Below are 16,480 nucleotides of genomic sequence, written 5' to 3'. Positions count from 1 at the left end.
ACTTGATGTTTTAACCCAGAACAAAGTTTTTGTGGGTAATACTATTAGTGATTTTTATCACTATGGTGATAACATGCTAATAAAGACTTCTGTATAATGTATTTAAAAACTTAAGATACAGAAAAGCTTCAGTAAGCAAACACCTTAGAAAATAACATCAGATGTTTGCTAAGTTTAGATTGTAGATGTATAGATGTATAGGTGTACTTCATCTTTACACAGTAAGTACCTAGAAACTAAATTATTTTAAGTTGTCAGCAGTTTAAATAAAAACTGGTGACTTTCATTTAATTGGTGAACACTAGCTTATCCTGATCTGTAAATTTGATTCTAATATTATATTGGGTTTTTTCAAGTGAAGCCTGGACATGCATATAAAATATGAGCATGCATATATGTACAAAAGCCCATAAGAGGAATTTGGCTTTCTTTTATAAACATACCCAAACTCATTCTGCCTGTAAAATGTTCTTGCTAAGTTTGCATCACTGACTTGCAAATTTATAGTTTCGTGTTTAAGAGCTGCTGCTAGGATTGTGTATGTAGAGTTTTGTCAACGCCTTCTCCCCTCTCAGTAAATCAGTAAAAAAAAAAAAATTTTGACCATTTCTACTAAATGTCCATAAAAAACAAAATAGTATATTCAGCTTACACAGAAGTAAAATTAAGTTAACCACTCAGAAGATTTTCTGTTTTGTAAAAATGTAGCTTATATTTCATAGTGTAATAAAGTCTGGTGTAAGACGTAAATTTTCAATTGGTTGCATATTCCACATTTATTTACTTTTTAGTATCAACTATTTGAGATGGTGGTGAGAGGTTGAGGTTAACAAGAATTAAAAATTTCAATAGAAATTTGTTGGCTTGCTTTGATGAATGTTAAAGTAACATGGAAGAACACTTCAACATAATGAAACTGCATAATGCTATATCTTAATTATCTTGGTGCTGATGCAGAAGCAACTCCATCTGAAATTATAGTGGTCCTTCCAGTCAGACTCAAATTCAGATCTTGAAACTTAAATGTCCATAGAATTGACTTACATCACTATTAAATATTTAAAATACAAGTGTGTGTGTGTGTATGCAGTTAAGGTTCAGCACAGCGAACTAAGCTGCATTTGCACTGTCTTGGTTAAAGGGGATCTGGAAATCATTACTATTTGTGAAGAGTTTGTATTCTGGATTGCCCTGTCTTATATCCAATGTTCTTTCTTTTTTGGTTGACTTACATATTTAGTGACTTTTCATAACAAAATAATTCCATCACTTATGAAGTAAATGACCCATCTCCAATGTTTTCATTTAACTGGTGCTCTGTAAAAGGACCACCTCTTAAAGAGGCAACCTGTCTTCCCTTGGGAAATGCTCTCCTTGATAAGCACCTGCTTGTTTCTGTCCTAGAAAACTACCATGGTGATTCATCTAAAATGGAAACACCCCTTCCCCCATCTGAAGCCTTTCACTAGTTCCCTGTTTCTTTCATAGGTTCCCAGTTTTTTATCCACCAAATACACACTCACCCAAATTAACATGCAATACAGAGTGGCTTCCTACATTCCATCTGCTATTCCTATCTCAACTTAAGAGTGTTGTTAGCCTGCTTCAAACCATGTAACTTCACATCTCTGAATTCACCCAAACTACTGCTCTGCCAGGAATACCCTCCCTCTGTCACCTTCACTTAACATCTTTATTTACCACAAGGCCTTACAGAGGCATTTCCTTTTCCAAGAGGCCTACTACTCCCATCTTTATTAAGACCATTGGTGTACTGAACCCTAATTATCTGTAAGGCTTTTCTGGGTCAACATCATTGAGTTGTATTTCTAGAGCAAAATACAGGGTTCCTGGATGGTCAGTTGGAGATGGGTGGGCAGAAGTATGGCACGTGATTGCTTGGTTAATAGAGTGACAGCTATTTAAAGGCTGATAAATTCACAACTTCAGGAAGTAACTGCTGGAGAAGTGTCGGTATGAATGTGACACATCAGTGTGTGTCTTCACCCCTTTTCCTCCTGAGACCTAGTGGTAGCGTATTCTGTTAAATACAGGCATGTTAGCGTTACCTAGTAACCAGGTTTTTAAAATTCTTTGACTTTACAGACTTAAGTTGGCAAACAGGACATAAAACTAATAAGGTATATTTAGAATATGGGTTATCAGTGAGATCATGGTATCAAGACCTGTCATTTCTCTCAGTCCTGGTGTTGATAATTGAAACTTTCTATAAGAAAGTTCTTACCTCTTAAACTGGGATTCAAAGCTAAAATGTCAAATATATGAAATACCTGTCCATTTTCTTGGTCTAATATTTCAGTTTTTAAAGATCTTGTGCCAAGACACTGAGTCATTAAAGATAAGCCATTTCTCCTCAGCTGTGTCTATCAAGCAGCCCTGTCAGTGCTGTTACTGGAGAGTAACTTACTAGTAATTGGACTACAGCAAGAGCTTGATTTGTACTACAAAGGTAGAAATCGTTATCTTCTTTCATGCCTGATGACCACTTCCTAAGAACAGATTGACGAGGGTGAGAAGACCTGATTTTCAAAATGTCAGTGAAAGTCTCCTCACAAGTTTGATTTATCATGGACCATTTTCCATCTTTATCCTAATGCTCTTTTCTTGGAAGTGACTATTAACATAAAGCAGTCAACTATTAGTCATGTACTCTTGATAGAGAACTTTCCAGGTACTAGCTCCTGGAAGTTTATTGTTTACACGGGTAGATTCCATTCTGTTTTCCTTATTTTTATCTGGGAGCTCTGGGGACACATTTGAAGACTGGAAATAGTGATATAGTTTAAGAACAATTATAGGATTCTGTACAGATAACTAAGAACAACTTAATTATTTTAGTGACTTAGGAACTCAAGTGTACAACTGAGATCTCTGACAAGTTGTCAATAACTTTTCATGTTTATTTTAAAACAGCCTGGGAAGGAAGTATTATAAGCAGGCCTTACTGGCAAAGCAAAGCAAGTAAGAACAGCAAGTAATGGGAGTATTACGACATTTTCAAATTTAAACTACTCATTCAGTGTATCTGTACATTCTGGGTAAAGTTCTGTAAGGCAGTTGAAAACTATCTCTTAAAAGGATCTTGAATAATATAGTCTAGATTGAGTATAAGATACCTTGTGGTCCCATCACATCAAAATACCTCACACTTTGGTTGTCTCTTAAGTTTCTAGCACCTGGTATATAAAGTGACTTCACACCATGCCCAAGATGCGGGCCACCCACCAGCTGCATGGCATGACAACTCTGCAGGCTGAACGGCAACCTTGGTAGTTGTAAGGCCATGGATAATAACCACCGAGGGGTTCACAGATCTTCTGGCAGTGGGTGTAGCTTCGCCTACATTCAATACAGCAAATTCCTTCGTGATCCAGTCTAGGGTCGAATGTCATGCCTTCCCCTTCCTGCTGCTGTGAAACAAGAGAATTGGTTTATGTTTTCTTCATAATGAAGTTTATAGCATGCACACAGTTTTTCAATAAGATCCTCAATATTGCACTGCTATATAAAGTCAGTCTAATTTTCTATAAGGCGTTTATGTTGCAGAATTACTTTTAATATTAAGTAACTTCCACCTACCTACTCTGATACTGGCAGAAAGGTGGGTTTTTTTTTAAATGTCACGCTGAGTTTCTCCATGCCTTTAGTGAACTGTCATTAACACTCAATATGACTCAACTTGTTCAAAATAGGCAAACAAAAAGGGAGCATGATTCAAAAGTAGCATTTCTGCCACCACTAATTTTAAGTCACTTGAAGGCTGGCATCTTTTTGTAGTAATGGCTTTCAGGGCTTTTGGGAGCATGTTTTGAAACTCATTGACCTAGGCTAGCATAATGCTATTCCATTTGCACCACCTAAAAATACTGTTATTTAGCTTTTCCTGCCTTTTCAATGTGAGGGTCTTTAACCCTCAGGAAAGATAGCAAAATGTGTAAGAATTCAAGACCTTAAATCTTACTTTTCCTGCACCTATGTATCATAAATATACACAAAATAATAATTGATAGACTAAAAATCTGCATTTTCACTGTGGAAAAGAATCCAGAACAGGAGGAACTTGCCCAATACGAAATTTAGGCATTGGGTTTTCCTTTTTGTGGGTTTCTTTCTAGGGGAATCTCCTTTAATGTATAGTCATTACATTGCCCAGGAGGCTTTGTCGACATAAATTCCTTATTCAGTTTTAAGAATCTTTCCTAAAGTTAATTGAACTTGGAAGCAAACATAGGTTATGCTTGAACAAAGGGAACATAAACAATCCTATGCCTTTTTGTATACAAAAAGTTCTCAGGAGGTGGGGACATATTTTTATTGTGAAACTTTATATTGGAATGTGGGAAAATTGTATATCAAGTATTTAGATTTAATAATTGCTTCTTTTTGTTGAGGTATTTTAATTCTGACGTCAGTTTAAAGAGAACTGGAGGCATTGTGACAGTTCATCTCTAAATAAATTTTTGACCTACCTCCACAATAACAGAATATCCTGTAAACCATACTACCGTTATCACCTAACAGAATTAATTCCTTAACACTATCTGATGTACTGTGCTCAGATTTTGTCATTAAAGTCTTACAGTTTTTTTTAACCAAATTCTTTACACTTTATTCCTTATCTGGGATAGCAGAAAGAAAGCCACCTGTTTTTGCTAACTTGGTTAAGTAAGCCTGTTTATTGGTTGAAGCATTTCATTATCTGAGGGTGAAGTTAAGGTTGTTAGGATTAAAAAGTTGGGAAGAAATCTCAGGTGGTAGGCCTGAAGTATTGCCTTAAAGGAATTTGTAAAGGACTGAGATCATAGAAGGTGTTGATGCTGAAAAGACAACAGATAATATAGGAACAAATGGATATAATTGGACTTAACTCAAAAAATGTGAATCACTAAAGTCTGGAAACAGTAAAGTCACATCCAGCCTTTCTTTGAAGAGGCTAATGCCCTTGTCCCTTGAACCAAATTCAACTAGTCCAGCTACTTTTTTTTTTGAGCTTTAGGGAATAACATGGTGTGGTGTCCTGAATCTTATGATAAGCCTTGGGCAATTTAAAAAATATTTTTCCCTTTAAATCTAAACTGTATTAGTCTAATGATAAACTAGAACTATATTTACAACTCATGAAAGTAGATTGTGTAGACAAAATACACGAATGACTTACCTGTGTATGAAAAAAATGTTCCCCCATAAACATCAATAAAGACAGGTGTAATAAAACACCCATGAGAAAAAGTTTCACATCCAAAAATCAGTAAAGATATTTTAAAGTTTGATAGTAAGTCATTACTACTTGAAGATGTGTTGCTGGTGTAATCCTTGGAAAACAGTTCGGTATTCTTCATTAAGATGTAAAATTTCCGTCTATTTGACCCAAGAGCCCTACGCATCAATATTTGTGCTAAAGACATACTCCCACTTCTGTACAAGAGGTTTAATAAGAGCATCAAACCTGATTACTTGAATACATTAGGCATTAACTATGCCAAACACTGCTAAACTTCACCTGCATTACTTCAGGTGGTTACCTCACTTGACACATTCCCATAACTCCATGAGGCATGTACAAGGCTGTAGAGAATAGTAAAAGTATTTGCAAAAACAAAAGGGAAATGATTTACAAGTTCATCAAAGCAAGACTAGCTAAATTTCTGTAAATCTATTCACAATGGAATTTGAGGTGGCCATTAAAATGAAAGGTAAGTTTATGTAGAAAATATAGATCTCCAAAATATGGTCTGGTAACTGGGAAGAAAGTGAAGTATAGAAGATTGTACTTGCTCTTGTGACAGTGTGTGTGTGTATGTGCACCTTATGCAGAGAAATTGAGCAGATGCTATAGTTAGATTGCACTGGGAAGGGTGTAAAGTGGAAGAGGAATTTTACACTGTTCAGCCATTCATAGTGTTTACAACTATATACATATATATATAACTATATACATTTTTTCAGTTAAAACATTTGTTACAAATAGTCTATTTTCACTCTGCAAAGTATAGTAATGCTAAATAGTATTTTAAGATTTAAGATGTTTTAGCCTATTGATGTCATCCTTGCAAACACCAATTCTCAATGTTTAGTCTAAATTGTATTTTTCCTGTATAAGTCTGTCTCCCTTCTGACTATGAGATACAGACACAAAGGTTTCTCTTGACAGTTTGCAGAGGTAGGTTCTCAACTAATACCTGCTGACTGGATGAGTAAAGTGGATGTAAAGGGGGGGGGGAAGAATAATTTTCCTTCTGTGGATTGCCTCCAAGGCACTCTTGGAAACATTTTAAAAATAAATCTCTAATATATATTTGTTTTAATGGATTTTCCTGTGGCAAAAAAAAAAAAAAATGCACAGAAAATACTTTTGAATAAGGGTTAAAGTCAGTTTTTTATATGACTGAAGCATTTCTTAAATACTTTAGCTGTCATTTATAAACCTTGCAACAAATCAATTCAAATGTGTTTTTAAAATAATTGAGTAAAAGTTTCAGTGGAATACTAAATGCTCATTTGAAGCCTCTGTTGGAAATACCACTACTTAAATGCCACACGACTGCATTATGAGCGCGTCATGAAAACACGTACGTGGTAAGGGTTGTCTGGGTTGAAGGGCTCTGAATCCTCTTGATCGTTGGGCCTGGTTTCATTACTTGGTCTTCCCGGGCCTGGGTTGCCCCTTGGTCCATTCTGTGGTCTTCTTGTGGTACTTGTAACAATTTTTCTTACCAATTCTCTTCTTTCTCTCTGAATGTCTGCCCCAAAAATTGTAAGTTAATTCCTTTATTTTAATATTACAGAAGTTCATCTGAAGCTGCTGTCTGAATTTTTACTGTTGATTTTTATAATAAAGTATGCTTCAGTCTTGGGTTAGTAGATAAACAGAAATTACTAGCATTTGGTTTTATAATAGTAATTAAAATAGACATTGCAAGGCAGTTTAATAAAAATCTGTTCTCAATTTCCTCCTCCTTTGCCAGCCTCTGCTACAGGGTCTGAAGAAGTAAAATATCACTCAATTCCCTAGCCTCTTGCCACTACAAGTGGGGCCAGAAGAGACTTCCAGGCTAGTGAGATACAAACACAATGTGCTAGCATAGCTTCTGGGAAAGCTTTTGCTTTTTGGTAAAAGGGGAGAGACTTGGATTCGACTGTCTTGCCTTCCTCTCCTTAATGGAGATGTGCTATCTGGTTCTGAGAACTTGTGATTAGAAGTGATAGGCATGAGAATAAGCTAGCACACTGCATGCTAGGTAGTAAGGTCACTGAGTAGATGATAATACCAGAAATCAGTCTCCAGAGTCCCAGCTGCATGATAAAACCAACTGTACTTTTTGAAACTACTGCTGATTAGGTATCTGTTGCTTGCAGCCCAGTGCATCCCCAATGGATTGATTATAAATGTACAAAGCCTTAGAGTTTTAAGATTTGTTACCTTGACTGATTTCTTTAGAAGTTCCTATGGGGTAGAAAAAGCAGAATTTTGGGGGGTAACTTTTTTAACTGAGGGAACATTGGTTAACAACACTATGATGTAGGGAAATAGGCTCACATCTTCAGATGTATGTTACTAAAGCAGGTATTTTATACACAGGGCCCAGAGAGACCATGTGACTTGACCAAGAGCACAGAACAGGTGGCAGAGGAGCTGAATATGAACTCCGGCAGAATTCCAGCCGAGTGTTCTAGTAAACCACACTGCTTCATGTCCTACAACCTGGCTTATGGCTGCTGAGGGCCAGGCAGATTATTGGGTGTTGGGAACAAGCTCTTTCCTAAAGTGTTAAGGTTCTCATCTATCAGTCCTCGACTCACCAATAGCGCTTTCCATCTCTAGCCTGACGCTGTCATCCCTGCTCCACTATTTTCCCTTAAGCACCTACATACCAGACAACTTTCTTATTTTGTGAATTTTTAAATACTAATTTTATATTGTGGTCATGTTGATTTACAACGCTAGGATTTATGAGTATAGGTACACGACTCTTCATAAGTATGTTACTACACCATGCCCATCACCAAGGCACTCATAAAGCTCCATCAGAGTCCTTTGGGCCCTTTTCCATCATTTTCCCCCAAGTTTCCCCCTCTGGTAACCTCAGTTCTGTAGACAGACTTGTAGGGTTTATTTTCAGTCTTCAAGTTCTAGGGTTGATTTACTGTTCTCCCTTCGAAGGGTCTGGCTTCCTATCCTCATCACCATTGCAAACCAGTGTCTAAAAATAAATAAATGGCATATTTTATTAAATGTTTGTTCAATGAACAAGTGTACTCCATGGGTAAGAGATACGTCCTCAAACAGAAAGTGACTGGGGAGGGCTTTATGTGGGGGCAGAGTCAGAGACTTGCCCTTGGCTGTGGACGATAACAAGATATTGGCGAAGGAGTTCCTGGTAATGGAAAGCAGGGAGACCCATTCCAGCTGGAAGCAGGTGGAGAACTCAAAGTCAGAACAAGACCAGTCCATGGAATTGGAGGCAGGGCTGGCAAAAGTGACAGTGCACACGCAGCACCACCCCACCCCAGAGAGTGCCCTGCTCTGCTCTCACCGCTTCTGGGAGCTGCGTGTGGTCTTGGGGATCCCCTTCAACCCACTAGAAAGTTCCTGCTAGTGGCTTACAAATTGCTTCCTATGTGCCTTGTCTGGGATAGAAAGTAATCATTTTATCCAAGCTTTGGAACAAAAACACCTTGTGAACTGTAGGAGTAAGTTAACCTTAGTAGGCTTAGAAGCCTGACTTTCTAAACCTGGTAAGACCCCCCCTTTTTTTTCTTTTAAATTGAAGTGAAATAGACACAATTTACAGTATTCTAACCATTTTGAGTGCTGTTAAGTGGTATTAAGTAATTTACAATCCAGTGCAAGAGTCACTCCCATCTACCTCTGGAACTTTATTTACAAAACGGAAACTACCCATTCAACAGTAACTGCCCATTCCTCTAAGTGTGGTGGTTTTAGTGCCAGTATTTTCTCTATTTCCATGCTCATGTTTTCTCTCAGTGTTCAATAAAATGTTTGAGAAAATACATCCTATCTCAGTTGTGCGAGGAGAAAGGCCTTTTACACCATTTGAGACAGAGTTACAAAGTAGTCCTTTGGGAGCAAGTGGGGTGACATAAGTGTGGGTGAAGAAGTAAGAGAGTGTACCCCTGGAGAGGGAGAATCTCAGGGGAAAGAGCCTGGCTCACCGAATACAGCTGCCCTTCCCCACGGGAAATAGCTCAAAGGTATGTACCAACCTAGCTCTGAATCCCAGGGGCACTTTGCTTATTTTCACCAGACTTGGAAGCTGCTGCTCAAGTCCTGAAGTTGAGGAATCTCAACCTACACCCATAAGTCTTAAGAATAAACATAATAAAATTTAGTGGTATGACAGCTCTTTGGCCCCTGATTCTATGCCTTAGGAACAAAAAAATGTAAAATTGGAAAGTGCAAACCACTGAGATTATGGGGCAGTGGGGAGAGAATAAAAAATAAAACTTCAGTAAATAAAAACTTCAGTAGTTCTAACTGCAACTGACCCAGTTCTAATCTGAGTCCTGTAAACCGGCAGCTCTGTCCTAACTTATAAGGTTCACTGCTATCATTTCCCTCCCTTTGAGCTCCTCTGCCAATTACTGCTGCACCTTGGCACGGCACTGTGACGTGCATCCTGTTTATCTTCCCTGTTTCCTGCCCAAGCCTGTGCAGGGCGTCCTAGGACACTCTCGGGAGAACAGGGAGAATTCCAAGCAGATTAATTTAAAATGTTACCGTTTGGATATGTTGGTTTAAGCCAAAAAATAGGGAGGTCGCCACAGAGTTCCAAGACTTTGGAGCTCAGGAAGCTGTTATCCTTCACAGGCTGGTCTACAGCTACCCAAATAAGAGAATTTTCTTCATATTTAACTGGCATGATCTTGCCTTCCTGTAAGAAAACAAAAGTGAAATTCACTGAGCAAAGAGGACAGTGGAAATTGCTGCACATTAAGATTCATGAGATAAAATACTTTGTTTCATTACTTTAAAAAAAAATGTTACAAAGAAGAACTGGGGTGTAGGCCAGAGGTATGGGTGAGGATTCACTAAAGACAGCAGGGAGCAGAAGAGGCAGATTTACTGAAACACACAACTGAGGGGAGCAGTGGGTCTTGGGGATCCCCTTCAAGTTCACAAGGTGTTTTTGTTCCAAAAAGGAGAGATCAGCTGGGCCAGGTGGGTCAACTCCCTGGCTGGGGATCAAACTCAGGCTGCAGCAGTAACAGCACTGAGAAATTAACCCTTAGGCTACCACGGAGGCCCCATCTCACGACGGTTTGTGTGTGTGTGTGTGCCTGTACACACGTGTGTGCGAGCAGATACACTGGAAGGTTCTAATCTGTTCTCTTTGGAGTTGTATTCACAATATTAAACACCCTCACGTCGTCCTGTCTTTAGGTAGCTGGAATGTGTGAATCTGAGATTCCTGAGTGGAAGTGAAAATTACTTGATACCAACTTTGAGATTTAGGTTAATCTGATGTTTTTGATCAAAGATGATTTTGAGGAAAAGCGATTGAACGGACACTGGAATCTTATAAAGGGTAGAGGAAACTTTCATTTGAAGTGAAAATCCTTTGGGGTTTTGTTCTGCAGCTCCCAAGCAACAATGGAAAAACAAGTGATTGGTTCTTTAATGTCTTCAGTTCAAAGTATTATTTAACATAAACCATTTCTACATTTCCCAGCTATAACAAAACATATTTCAGATGTTCCTCACATCAGGCACACCACTGAGATTTCAAAGCTAAACCCTGGATTTGCTTCTATGGCAAGATGCTGAGAATGGTTTGATAACCCAGGAGACAAATTTATTTTGTTCCTTTCATGTGTTATGTGTTTGCAATAGGTTGGAGAAATTAAAACGTTTTCTTCTTATTTTTAGCTAAAAGCTGCACTTCATTTATGCTTTCTCCCTCAGGCATATGACTGCATTAAAACAACTTAAAGTTATTGGAGGAAGCTAACATTCAGGTAATCCAGTTATTTACCTTCAATGGATGCATGCAGGAAACGAATGCTCTTTGGGTATAGTAGCTTTCTAAAGTTACACAAAACTAATGAAAAATTTATGAGAGCAAGAAGTGGTGCATAAATCTACCCCATCACAATGTAAAATATGTGGGGGCAGGGGGGGGGGAGTCAGATGATGCATATACATGCAACCCACAAGTGAGCAATGTTAATAAAACGTGGCGTATATGCTCAGTGGCCACCCCAGTCTCCTTCCTCCCTCCTTTTCCTTGCAGCGCAGCCCTGCTTTTGTTTGATGATATAGTACGTCTGGTCCTAGGAAAGATGCTGGTTTTCTTGGCCTCTCCAGCAGTGAGGGGTGCCCAAGTGGCCGCCTCTAGCCAATGTGATCCAGGCTGAATTATGCTGGGGGATGAAGCCTTCAGCTTTTCTTACTTCAAGGGAAGCCTGTTGGTGCCACTCATCCTCTTTCTGACTTTCATCCTGGTATGCATGGCTGAAGTGTCGAACCGCTAGGAAAGACCCCCAAATCTGCGATGCTGACCATTGAGTCAAGGCCTGCGTCTACCTACCTCTGTGTTCTGTGCTGTGGTGGAAAACATCCCTGTTGGATTAAGTCTTAGAGTGGTTTCCTGCCACTGACAAACACGTTCTTAATTCACACATTTTGTCTGAAAGTGGTTTCATTCATCATGCACAGTACAAACAACTAAAACAGGAGAAAAATAATCCACTTCTCTGGGCTAAGAAAAGAATTAGATGCAGACAAATGTTTAAATACAAAACTCACCACAGTGAATATAAAAATGATTTTGAATTATTTGACAATGAAAAATTGAAGATAGTTGAAGTATTCAAGAACAAAAGACTTAAAATCATATGATGACATACACATTATAATCTACATTTTTAAAGAATTGAAGTGAAAATAAGAATGTATAACAGCATAATTTCAATTATGAAAAGAATGTCACCAGAACATGAAACAAATTTACCAAAACATTAACATTAGCTATCTGTGGATTACTTGTCTCTTATATTCCCAAATTTTCTACAAAACCAAGAAGAAAAACTTATTTGAGAAAATCCCAGGAAATGTACTGCCAACTTCTGGCTAGCTCTGGGTTAGCAACAGTTAAAGAGTTGGTCCTAGAAAACAGGAGAGAAGAACTGTCCACTTATGGGGGAAAATGTCAGCGATGTCTAAGAAACTAATGGTTTTTAACAGAAATAGAGTGATATAACTAAAAACAAATGGTAATGCAGTAAGCACAGATCAAGGGCGAGCATATAGGAGGCCTTGGTTTGTTTATATACTTGTGCCACGAGGTTCATACGGAGAACTCTGCCTTCGGATCTGAATAGCACAGTTTGGGAGCAACACACTGTCATGTGCTTTTCCAAGGAAGATATCTAGAACAAAAACTGGCCCAGGCCGAATGGATAGGAAAACTGTGAGTTGGAAGGAGAAGACACAGGATGTGACACCAGCTTTAAAAAATTCCCCAGTTTGGTAGGTGATTTAAGTGATGGACTAGCAGAGCCTAGCATGTCTTGTCCTCCACGGATAAAACAGACAAGAGAAACTGCATGTGAAGGAGAACTGGGGGCTCAATGATTGGCATAAGGAGGTGACACAGAGATCACTGGAGGGAATAGTAAGCCTGAGAAAGGGTCCTGCCAGGAATGATACTGGGCCACTGGTGTGGGCTCCCAGAGCTTCCTTCTCTCCAGTCCTAGCTCACCTTGCGGAAAGAACACTGCTGTTAGGTTGGCAGGGAGCAATAGTTCTAGTGGCTTAAAATGTACTCAAGCCTCACCTGTACTGAGTCCCAGAACTTTCCTCAGCTCCCAGCCCATTGCAGCTTAGTGAGTCCCACTTGCCAGAAAGAACTCTGCAGTGTGAGGATGGAGCTGACACCCCTGAGGCTGCTAGAGGCTAGCCTGGCAACTCGGAGAGTTCCAGTCGCTCCCCTTTCTGGGTAAGGTAGGTATCTGAAATCTGTCCCTTCCACTGGTGTCTGCCGATGGTGCAAGCCCACAGTTCCCTGGATACTTTTGTGCCTGAGCGTCAGTGGAAAGATAGTGCCAGAAAATTTGCTGAGGTCAGAATTAGGCTGTGAGTAAAGAGTCCCTGGCAGTTTGGGGCTTCTGGGAGTGGGCCAGTGGTGGAGTCAGCCTTGACCTGTCTTGAGCAGACAGTGATTGAAGACCTTTCCCTTGGTTCAAGCAGCTACAACACTAGGGAAGTTTATGCCTTTGTCAAACAGCTGCAGCTACTCCATATGGCTATCCTCTCTCCACCCCCACAACCCCTCTTGCCCCACCCAAACCCCATCTCCAGCCCTCACACTATAGGCTGAGTTCTTTGACTACCATCCTGTGCTGGCTCTTGAACTCTAGGCATCCTGGTTGGTGATAAGGTTTCAACCAGTAGAAAGCACAGAATTCAAGACCAATACCCTTGGCCAATACTCTGCAACCTGCAAATTCTAAAGCAAATCCACAGTATAATGGGAAAAAAGTTTCTAGCTTTAATCAATAGAAATAATCACAGGGCATCAAACAATGAAGAGACAGAGGAATTTGCACTGATTAATGGATCAAGATAAAACCTTGGAAAAAATTCCTAATACAACAGAATTAACCAAGCGGCTGAAGGAAGATTTCAGAGCAACAGTCTTAATGATTTTTACTGATGTTAGAAGAACCATGACTGAACAAAGGGAGAAATACAACAAAGTGAAAACATGGAAAAACTCCATACAGAAGAATGCAACATTTAAGCTTAAAAATACAAAAGAGGAGGCCCTCAGTCACACAACGGGTTAAAGCACAGCACTAAAGGCTAGCGGCAGTCACTTCAAGAGTTTGATCCACTGCCAGGGAGGTGACCCACATGGCACAGCAGACCTCTTCTGTCTTGCCCACTGCTCCTCTCAGCAGTGTACTTCATTGATCGGCCTGTTCTGCCCTCCATTCTGTCTCTTGTGAATCTTCTTACCACCCCTGCACCTCTGGTTGTACCCCAGTTCTGTATGTGTAAATGAATAAATAAATCTTTTTTTTTAAAGAAACTCAATTTCTTTAAAAAAAATTTATTAAAAAAAATAAGGCCAGAGGCATGGGGGGGGGGTGAGGGTGGGCGGTGGTGGTAAGAGGGTTCACTAGAGACAGGGGGGAGAGAACAGGCAGATTGACTGAAATACACTGCTGAGGGGAGCAGCAGGTGGTTCAGGAGAGGTCTGCCACACCATATGGTCACCTCCCTGGCCAGGGATTGAATATGGTGCTACAGTGGCTGCTATAGCCTCACAGTCCTGTGCTTTAAGCTGTCGTGCCATCAGGGAGGGTCCACAAGTAAATAATTCTTAAAAAACTGTACAAAAGAGGGACTCAATAGGAGACTAAATTAGGTCAAGGAACAAGTCAATGAGATGGAAAATGGAGTGGTGGTAATTTTTAAAAAGACCAGCAAGAAGAGAGAAGAAGAAAACAGAAGGCAACAAAAGACTCTCACGGGACAGCACCAAAGTGAGCAACATTCAACATTGTTGGGGCTCCAGAGGTGGAAAAGAGCAAGAAAGGGGAAGAAAAATATGTACTAACAAGTGGGAGCAAAAAAATTATACATCATACCTCTGAAAGTGGACTAATATCCAAAATCTCTAAAGAACTAATACAACGCAAACGAAAAATAAGTTCATCAGAGAAGTAGGGAGATGTGCTAGATACTTCTCCAAAAAAGGCATACAGGGCCCTCCCTGGTGGCGCAGCAGGTAAATGCAGCACTAAGAAGCTAAAGCCACTTCACTTGAGTTCAATCCTCGCCCCGGAGGTGACCCACGTGGCGCGGCAGACCTCCCCTGACCCGCCTGCTGCTCCTCTCAGCAGTGTACTTCCTTAGTCAACCTATTCTGCCCCCACTCTGCCTCTGGTGAATCCTCTCACCGCTCCTGCACCTCTGGCTTGTATCCCAGTTCTGTATGCACAAATAAATAAAACTTAAAAAAAAAAATGGCATACAAATGCTCAACATGCACATGAAAAAAATTCTTATCACTTACCATTAGGGAAATGTAAATCAAAACCACAATTAGATACCACGTCACATCTGTGAGAATGACCCATATCAAAAAGACCAGAAATAGCAAGTGTTGGCAAGTATGTAGAGAAAAAGGAATACTTATATACTGTTGGTGGGGAGGTAGATTAGTCTAGCCTCTATGGAAAAATGTATAGAGGTTTCTCAACATATTAAAAAATAGATCTGCCATATTATCCAGAAATCTTTCTCCTTAGTATCTACCTGACAAATACAAAACCACTAATTTGAAGGAAACTCTGCTCTCCCATATTCACTGCAGCAGTAGTTATAATAGTCAAGCTGTGGAAATAACCTAAGTGCCCAAGGACAAAGGAATGAATAAAGAATGTACATGCACACAATGGAATACTACACTGCTATAAAAAGATGAAATCTTGATATTTGCAACAACATGGATCTGGAGGGGGTGATGCTAAACAAAGTAAATCAAGACAAAGACATATACACAATGATTTCATTCATCTATGAAATATAAAGAAGCCAACAAAGGAACATACAAAATCAGACCAAGACAAACCCTTGAAATCTGACTGCAAAACAGAAGATTCCTGAAAGGTAGGGGTGGAGTGGGTACAAAGGAGGGGATGGGCCTGAATAGACTGTGGGACTGTGGTAGGGGTAACTGGGGTTTTGTTGGTGGGCCTGGTGTGATAACATACACTTAATACAGGTGTGAACTGATAGCCCTAAAAGATATACAGCAACATAAAAAAAACTTTACCTCAATAAACATAATTTTAAAAAGCTCCAGGTTTGTTTTTAGCTTCTGTTTAGCTTTGTTTTGAGGCAACTCCTGCTACTGGTCCTGGGAGGGCAAACACTCAAGCAGTTTCCAGGCACCTTTACTCACCCTTATTTTTCCTCTGTTGTCTGAAGGGAACTGGTAGTTGCTTCACCTCCCTCTCAGGGATACTGAGAGGCTCAAAGGTGATCATAATAAAATTAATAATTGTAGCAACAATCATCTATTCATCATCTAGGAGGTTCCAGTGGCCACGGGGACAGTATCCTAGTTGGTAGATGACAAACTAAAGCTCAGAGAGCGGAAGCCACATCAACATATACCAAGGGGCAGAGCTGGGATTTGATCCCATGTTTTTCTGACTCCAAAGTATATTCCTTTCTTCATATTTTGCTACTACTTACATGGAGGTCCGGAATGAATGTGAACATTTTGTAAGCTCTACTGTATCAAATATATGTAGGGTATTATTTTTAAATGTGTCATTAGAACTCTATGTGAAATTCTTTTTTTTTTTTTTTAAATGAGTAACTCTCATTTTTTTTTTTAAAGATTTATTTATTTATTCATACAGAACTGGGGTACAGGCCAGAGATGCAGAGGGTGAGAGGATTCACCAGAGACAGAGTGGG

The 16,480-nt window shown here is 39.5% G+C and overlaps 1 protein-coding gene across 2 annotated transcripts in view; it reads right to left on the bottom strand.

Annotated features, from left to right (window-relative positions):
• Window positions 1–3,178: 3,178 nt before the first annotated feature.
• The window catches only part of LECT1 (leukocyte cell derived chemotaxin 1), a 29,228-nt gene continuing 15,926 nt past the window's right edge, over window positions 3,179–16,480 (bottom strand). Inside the window, exons 5-7 of one of the 2 annotated variants that reach the window (XM_004680116.2) lie at window positions 9,761–9,914; window positions 6,595–6,761; window positions 3,179–3,431 (exon numbers count right to left, since the gene is read on the bottom strand). In XM_004680116.2, the coding sequence (XP_004680173.1) occupies window positions 3,216–3,431; window positions 6,595–6,761; window positions 9,761–9,914 (537 nt within the window). In that variant the 3' untranslated portion in view covers window positions 3,179–3,215. The remainder of the gene's footprint in view (window positions 3,432–6,594; window positions 6,762–9,760; window positions 9,915–16,480) is intronic. The other variant, XM_004680117.2, reaches the window with a different exon arrangement.

Source organism: Condylura cristata, unplaced genomic scaffold (genome assembly GCF_000260355.1).
Source record: "Condylura cristata isolate star-nosed mole 26May11 unplaced genomic scaffold, ConCri1.0 scaffold00010, whole genome shotgun sequence".
Taxonomy (NCBI): Eukaryota; Metazoa; Chordata; class Mammalia; order Eulipotyphla; family Talpidae; genus Condylura; species Condylura cristata.
This window is presented reverse-complemented; position numbering and strand designations above follow the sequence as displayed.